The sequence below is a fragment of the Sander lucioperca genome, chromosome 3 (assembly GCF_008315115.2).
Source record: "Sander lucioperca isolate FBNREF2018 chromosome 3, SLUC_FBN_1.2, whole genome shotgun sequence".
NCBI lineage: Eukaryota > Metazoa > Chordata > Actinopteri > Perciformes > Percidae > Sander > Sander lucioperca.
The window spans coordinates 8126116-8133424 of NC_050175.1; the positions used below are offsets into that span (position 1 = coordinate 8126116).

The 7309-nt window shown below is 40.5% G+C and overlaps 1 protein-coding gene across 2 annotated transcripts in view; it reads left to right on the plus strand.

Annotated features, from left to right (window-relative positions):
• The window catches only part of prmt3 (protein arginine methyltransferase 3), a 76071-nt gene extending 72280 nt beyond the window's left edge, over nucleotides 1-3791 (plus strand). For both annotated transcript variants that reach the window (XM_031323607.2, XM_031323608.2), the window contains exon 16: nucleotides 3566-3791. In XM_031323607.2, the coding sequence (XP_031179467.1) occupies nucleotides 3566-3675 (110 nt within the window). In that variant the 3' untranslated portion in view covers nucleotides 3676-3791. The remainder of the gene's footprint in view (nucleotides 1-3565) is intronic.
• Nucleotides 3792-7309: the final 3518 nt, after the last annotated feature.

The following is a 7309-nucleotide window of genomic DNA, read 5'->3' on the forward strand; positions in this document are numbered from 1 at the left end:
GCGCGCCCAGTGGAGAATCGGAGTCAGCCTACGTGGGGAACGCACTCTCCTGGGTAAGATAGAGGTCGCCCCGAAAGCAAAGACAGTTTGTTTTGTTTTATGGGACATCCTTAACATCGGCCTTTATGCAGAGATCACCAGGGTTTAGCCACACAGAAAACACAAACCAGACGTGTGTTAGTGACCTTTTCTGTTCCAGCTGGTTTGTCTTGCGTCCAGTGTCGACGACTGACCCAGTTCGTTAGGTTGGTGATGGAATGGAGGACAGACAGCGTCTTTTACATTCTTATTACGCGCTGCATCTTTTACCAGCCTTGCGACATTTCTATCTGTTGGGTGCAGCAACGAGCTGCTGGTGTTTTGCTAGTTATAGAAGAAAGCCAGAAATCTAACCGTTCAGTTTGATCAGGACTTGATCCTCAAATTATTTCTGTTGTCCGATGATGCCAAAAAAAGAGCCATTCCTTTCGTATACTCAAAGTCTTTTTTTTTGGCCTGTTTCCCACCTAAAGTTAATAAATGCTGCAGCAAGGCTCCTTAGTAGAACTAGGAAGAGAGGTTTCAGTATCAGTATCATCTTTACACTCAGTAGTGTGTTTTTGTGATATTTTTCTAATTACTCTCAAGGCCTACCATGGCTTGGCTCCTCGTTATATTTCCGAATTGTTAATTCCTTATGGTGAAACACAGCCTGAGCTCTTTGGGCAGGTCCCTCTTTCCAGCTCCAATGTCCAGAATGAGGACTAAAGGGGATCATGCTGAGGCTTTTGAAGATGCTGGTATCCCCGTCCTCCCTAATATTTCCCCTGTAGGATCGGCGAATGCGGCTGTGCTGTTTGTTTGCATGGGTTTGGTTAGGTTACTTTTACTTTAAATGGCACTTTGTAACATTATTACTAAAGCTTGAATATACTGTTTGTAAAGTTTCCTCCTGTTCTCTTTTCCAACATAGGAGGGAGTCTAGCCCCTCACTAACAGATTTTTATCTTCACCACCCAAATCTAAAAATGGACTGATTTTCCTTTAGAAGAGGCGAGTTCAGCTCTTGCTCATTTGTTACACTCCGTGTAAAGGCTGTGTCTGTCTGTCCTCCCTGCAGTGGACTGACAGACCCAGAGAGCGGCGCCAGCAGCAAAGACTCTGTGACAGCGGCATTGGCATGGCAACGAGCGAGACGTGACAGCAGTGATGGCGAACGCTTCGACGGAGAAAGCGCCACAGTCAGCGTTTTCTCTCTCCTCGTCCTCCTCTAACCTCCAGCGACGAAGAGCGCGTAGCACAGCGATGAGGGTGGTTGGGGGAGGGGGAAGTGGGGGGGTGCTTGTTTGCCGTGTGGGTAAACATTCATTTATCTCCAGCAGTCAAACGTGAAGTTAATCAGTGTGATTACGCGTCATAATCATCAGCGCCTTCTCCCGGCCTCCCGATTTGCTCGCGCGTCGTACTGTAAACGCACTTCCTTCTCGCTGCCATCTGGAGATTTCATACACGCTCACACACACACACACACACACACTCTTGCTTATTAACATACATTAAACCACATTGCCTTTCCACACATCATGGTTTCTATAAGCGCCAATGTGTCTCTGCTCATGCAGAGGCCTGAGCTCAGCAGCTCTGTACTGCTGCAGGGCGTCAGGAAGATTTCTTTTTATGAGCAGTTATTCATTTCTCTTTTATTATGAACACGCCGATCGATGTTGTCTGCCTTTCAGTGTTTTACTTTTTTATATCAGAGTCTGATATAAACGCCCAGATGTTATGTTATGGTCATGATATACCGAGGATTGTTATCAGTTTTATTTTCTTGTACTTTCTCTAAGGAGAACAAAAAGTCCAGTCACTTCTTCTCAAACAACCAGTTTGGGAAAAATAGTGCACAGGAGCAAACATGAATCACTTTACGTACGTGCTCACATAACGTGATTTGCCATCCCAAAACAAATGCAACTGATTTCCAAGGAGAGATATGGAGAAAAAAAACCCACAAAAACATAATTGTATAATTATAGCAACATCAATAAGCCACACTGGGTGACGTGTTCCTTCGTTACCATGAACACACACACTGTGGTTTATTTTGACTCAATCCCACACACACACCGTCCTGCTGCCGTAAATTTGCACACTAGATGTGTATTCATCCGCAGCTGAAAATACCGCCCAACAAATGGTTTATTAAGTCCTGTTTGAGTAACATTTGCTAAAACCTACAGTTCCCAGCCGTTTAAGGAAAATACTGACAGGGTTTCCGCGGGGTCTTAAAAGGTCTAAAAAAAAAAATCTCAAAATTTAAGGCCTTAAAAAGTCTTAAATCCGCTGAAGTATCATGTTCTAGGTCTTAAATAATTTTAAACCGGTCTTAATTTTCATACGTCAATGTAACACTACCTCTAATTTACAATGTGTTTTTTTTTTTTTATTCTGTGGCATCTGTAGTTCTTTCTTTCGCTAGTCCAAATATAATTTCCTGTATTATGACTACAAATGAGACCAACATGCAACTTATATTGCAGCCAATCTAGACACCAGTCCTATATGCCGATGAGGAAATCGGGGAATTGTTTCAGACGATGTTGACATCTGACATCTAAACATGTCGTTTTTGATGTTGTGATATAGGTCTTAAATTTATTTATTAATAGTCTTAAAAAGGTCTTAAAACATCTTCAATTTGACTTGTTGAAACCTGTAGAAACCCTGTACTGAGCCTTTAAAAAAACAAATGTAACTATATATTTGTGACCAATTTTTAATAATTCCAGTAGGAACCAACATGCTTGGGGCTATTATTTCTACAGACTTTTTTCACCTCCTGCAGAAGTTGTTGAATATGTACTGCACAGAAGGCAAGTTATAATAATATTAGTCTCTTTACTTTGCTGTGAACCATTTGCAGTGCATACAATCAGATTGTAGTTTGATCCTGAGACATGAAAACAAGCTTCTCTTGCCTGTGTACGGTATTTTTATTTCCATTGTAATTTTCTGTAATTTTGTCTCGTACTGTTAAAGTGGACAACCTCTATTTGTAAAAGAAAAAAAATCAGTCCGTTTAGAGAGTTTTTCTTCCGCTGTGGTCCAGTGCTTTGGGGCTTCCCACCGTTGATAGAAACGCTACCTGACTGGAACCCTTCCAAACAGAACTTCTCTCTGTCTTATAATCTACCTCACTTATATGCAGTTTTGCTTATTTGCAACAGTTTTGTGTTTATCTTTGTGGATTTTCACTCCACTCTTGATCATTTTCTTTCTATTTGAACATCTGTTTTATTGTCAAAGTCTTGAGAAACCTTGGTGTGACAGTGAACTATAAATAGCCTTTGACTTTAAAAGCCTTTACAAGCAAGTTTATTTCTAGCTGAAGATTCTAGCGGAACATTTCGACACACAGGCAGAGATGGCCGACTGTGTGCCAGATTTTCATTCCAACTGAACCAGCTGCTTTCAGTGATTCACACACCTTCACTGGAGAGGAGGGACTCTCCAGTGAAGAGGTTTCCTGTCTCCAATGTGAAACCAACCGTGCACTGATATTGGTGTTTCTCTATCCTTTTTTCAGGAGAGGAGCTCCAGGGAAAGATCACCGTGCGTAAAAACAAGAAGGACCCTCGCTCACTGTTGGTCACGTTTGACTTCGGAGACAGGAAGCTTACTTACAGCCTGCAATAGTGTCAGCCATCGCATGGTACAACATCCAGCAAATACAGCCTGCTTTTTAACTGACCATTCATGTATTCAAATGGTTTTCATGTTTTGAATGTAAGGATTGTTTCTCTGCCTTGTAATAAAAAAAAAAAAACATAACGTATGAGATTTTCTCCTCGTGTTTTATTAAGCATATTGAAACATGAAACAAAAAAAATTACTTTTTAAGAAGTTTAGATTACATGTAGTCCTCGTTTCAAGGGCATTCCAATTACTCTGCACATTGAAAAGCAGTCATGAAATGCTGTTGAAACATTTATGAGTAACCTAGATGTCTGAAAATCCTCAACTTTTAAATCTAGTTTGGCCCACTATTAACCTTAAAGGTGCCCTGCCACACAAAACCGTTTTTACTTGCATTTTTTGAAATTTGTTCGGTCCGTATGTGTTTGTGTTTTGTCGTGAATGTGAAAATGAACTGCTACCTCCTCTGTCAGGTCTAGCCACTGAAAGGAAATAAGCGGAGAAATCAGGCCAATTACAAAAGCTGGTCAGTCTGACATCATGTTGCCTGAGCTCATTACTATTCATGAGCTCGCCCAGTTGCGCTGGGTAAAGGATGCTGATAGCCAGGCTCTCATTGGCTAGCTGTTAGCCAATCAGAGTCAAGCAGCTTAGCTCGTTGAATATTTATGAGAACTGGCACAAATTGAGCTGAGTCTTCCTGCAGGCTTTCTATACCACGCTAGAATGGCTTGAAACAAGGTAACCAAGGGATTTTTTCCACAAAAGAATGTTACAGAGTCCATGGAAGAACTTCAGACATTACCACAAAGTAATGAAATACGTGTGGCAGGGCACGTTTAACCTAACCTAACTTTTAACCTAGCACATACAGTACTGGGAATGGATCAGAGTCCACTCTCATCATGCACCTTTACTCACATGCACCCCTGTCCGATCAAAATGTCCAGCAAAACAAACAAAAGCAAGAACACCAAGCACCAAGAACACCAAGAGGAACTGGCTCTTTGGTAAAGATATTTCTTTTGCTTTTGCCAAATATTTCTCTTGATTTCCCTCCTTATTGTCCTACTGTGAGCTGCGAGAGATCTCGCCAGGAGTATCATCCATCTTCCATGAGTTTACTGGGACAATGCGAAATGAATTTAAGCTTTTAAAAAGGCTGACTGAAGCCTCTTTACATACTTCATTGAGCAGCTCTCCTCACAATTAAAATATTTTTTCCTTCCTTCTCTGCCTGAGATGACGAATCCTGGACTATGGGACAGTGTAGTGGTCTGTAAGGGGGACGAGGAGGAGGAGCAGACTTGCTGCCTGTTATATTGGGGATTTGACAGTCATCTCTTCTGATGTATTTCCACTGCTTCTGTGTCCTCTCTGCCATTATATCATTACATTATGGTCTGTGTGCTGACATCAAATAGGGCGTATGCTCACATGGACAGGCTTTTCTGTGCAGGAAAAGGCAATGTGTGCATGTTTTTGAAAGTAAGGTTGAAAGGAAACTATCCAAATGTACTGTAGTTGTATTTTAGATGTCCTGTCAACTCTTCAACCACACAGTCCATTGAATAGTGTTATTTTATATACCTGATGTACCTGGATGTGTGAGATTAATCTACACAGACTTTTTGAAAGCCCAGCATGCTGAATTCCCGCAACACCATGCTCTTTTATATGTTCTGGTGTCAAGCATGTTGACGTCCTTTGACAAGAATTCATCTCAAAAAGCTGAAACTGTTGACTTTGTAGTGCTTGGAAGTCTTCAAAGTGCTTTTAATAAGCTGTCTTTGTGTAGAATGCAGATGTTAATTAGTGTTAATTGTCTCACAGGCAGTCGTTCATATTCTGAGGCACGATGAAAGACTATACTTTAAAATGCATTCTATTTTCATAAATAGTCAAGATTATAAACAACTGTGCCTCATAGCGTGTTCATAAGGAATACATTCTTATTTATCATGTTAAAAAATTAAAATTAAATTTTAGGCTGTGTGGCTTCGTCAGCCAGGAATAATGATTATGATGATGATGATGATGATGATGATGATGATGATGATGATGAGGAGGGCCGCGGGGATGACGACCTCCACTGAATCACTGCTTCCCAGGCGCTTCAGATGGATGCTGCTTCTTATCACTCAGGCGACAGTGGGAGGGATCAATTAATTACACGAGCTCTTGTAATTAACGAGCACGAGGAGACACCGTAAAAAAAAAAATAAAAAAAAAAAAACCTAAGTGTGCCTGTTAGTTCAGCTGCTCCATCGGGACTTCAAATCTCCAAATAAACATTAAAAAAAATGATTGAAAAAAAAAGGTATATACCAAAATCAAAAAACCAGTAGAAACTCTTTAAAAAAATGTTTACATCTGTGGTTTTGGACTTTCAAAGGATCTAAAGGTTCCTGCGATACTGCACTCTTATAAAGCTCATCAAACCATGTTCTGCTACATCTCTGAACCAAACATTTAAAATCCTCATGAGAATCAAAACTAGATAGATACTAGACTATGGTCGTGTGTGTGTGTGTGTGTGTGTGTGTGTGTGTGTGTGTGTGTGTGTGTGTGTGTGTGCGCGCGCGCGCACGTACGTACGTCGGTCCGTGTGTTCAGCGGTCTTTGGAAGACGAGCAGAAATCAATTACAATTATTCTCTGTTGACAATGTAATTAAACTCAAGGCGGCGGCCAATACACCCGCTTCAGCCTCTTATCGGCGCCGGACGGAGAGTTACAAGCAGAGGGAGCGCAGCGTGCATAGCGAGGGAACGTTCCCGAGTGGGACTCTGCGTGTCCCGGGCTAACCACACTGATCCCAGCAGGGGCACTGCCTCAAACCTCCTCAGCTGTCGTAAAATCAGCGCAGGTTAAAAACAGGACGTCTAGTAGGAAACTGCATTGGCTACTTTATTTTAATGAGCCTGGAGAAAAACGCAAATGAGGATTTAGATTCAAAATGAGTTTAATTTTGTTCTCCTGCTTTGTAGCCTAACGTTATAGCTTATGGATGCTTATGCTTATGAAAAAAAAAAGCTTAATTATTTTAGCTATGGCCTATTTATATGAAAACATCAGTTAATAGGTCAATGGATATTTATAGGCCTGTTATAAGAATGTAGACATTCCAACAGTCAGTGGGTTTTCATTATGTTATTATTATTGTTATTATTATTATTATTATTATTATTATTATTATTATTATTATTATTATTATTATTATTACTATTATTGTATTATTATTATTATTATTATTATTATTATTGGCCTATCTGTCCTATGTTCCGCCTGGCTTTATGGCCTGTAACAATAGCAAAACAACGTTGTTGCTAAGCAACTAACTGGTTATTTTCTTTAACACATTTATAATTGGACTGTCAAGTCTCAGATTAGCGTCTAATGTACAGCCAGTCTGTTTGAATCAGCCAATCAGAGGATAGGGTCGGGGCTACACGTGGCTTTATTAAGCAGAAATATTTCAATGTTGCTGCAAAGTGTCAAGATTAAACATGATGTAGGCTACGAAACACATTTCCCTTGCTTGTGTGTGTTTTGTGTTCAGCTCCACCACTACTCACTGTATGGAGGCCTAAACTGTTTATAATGAACGTTTTGGAAGTTATTCTTAATTAGTG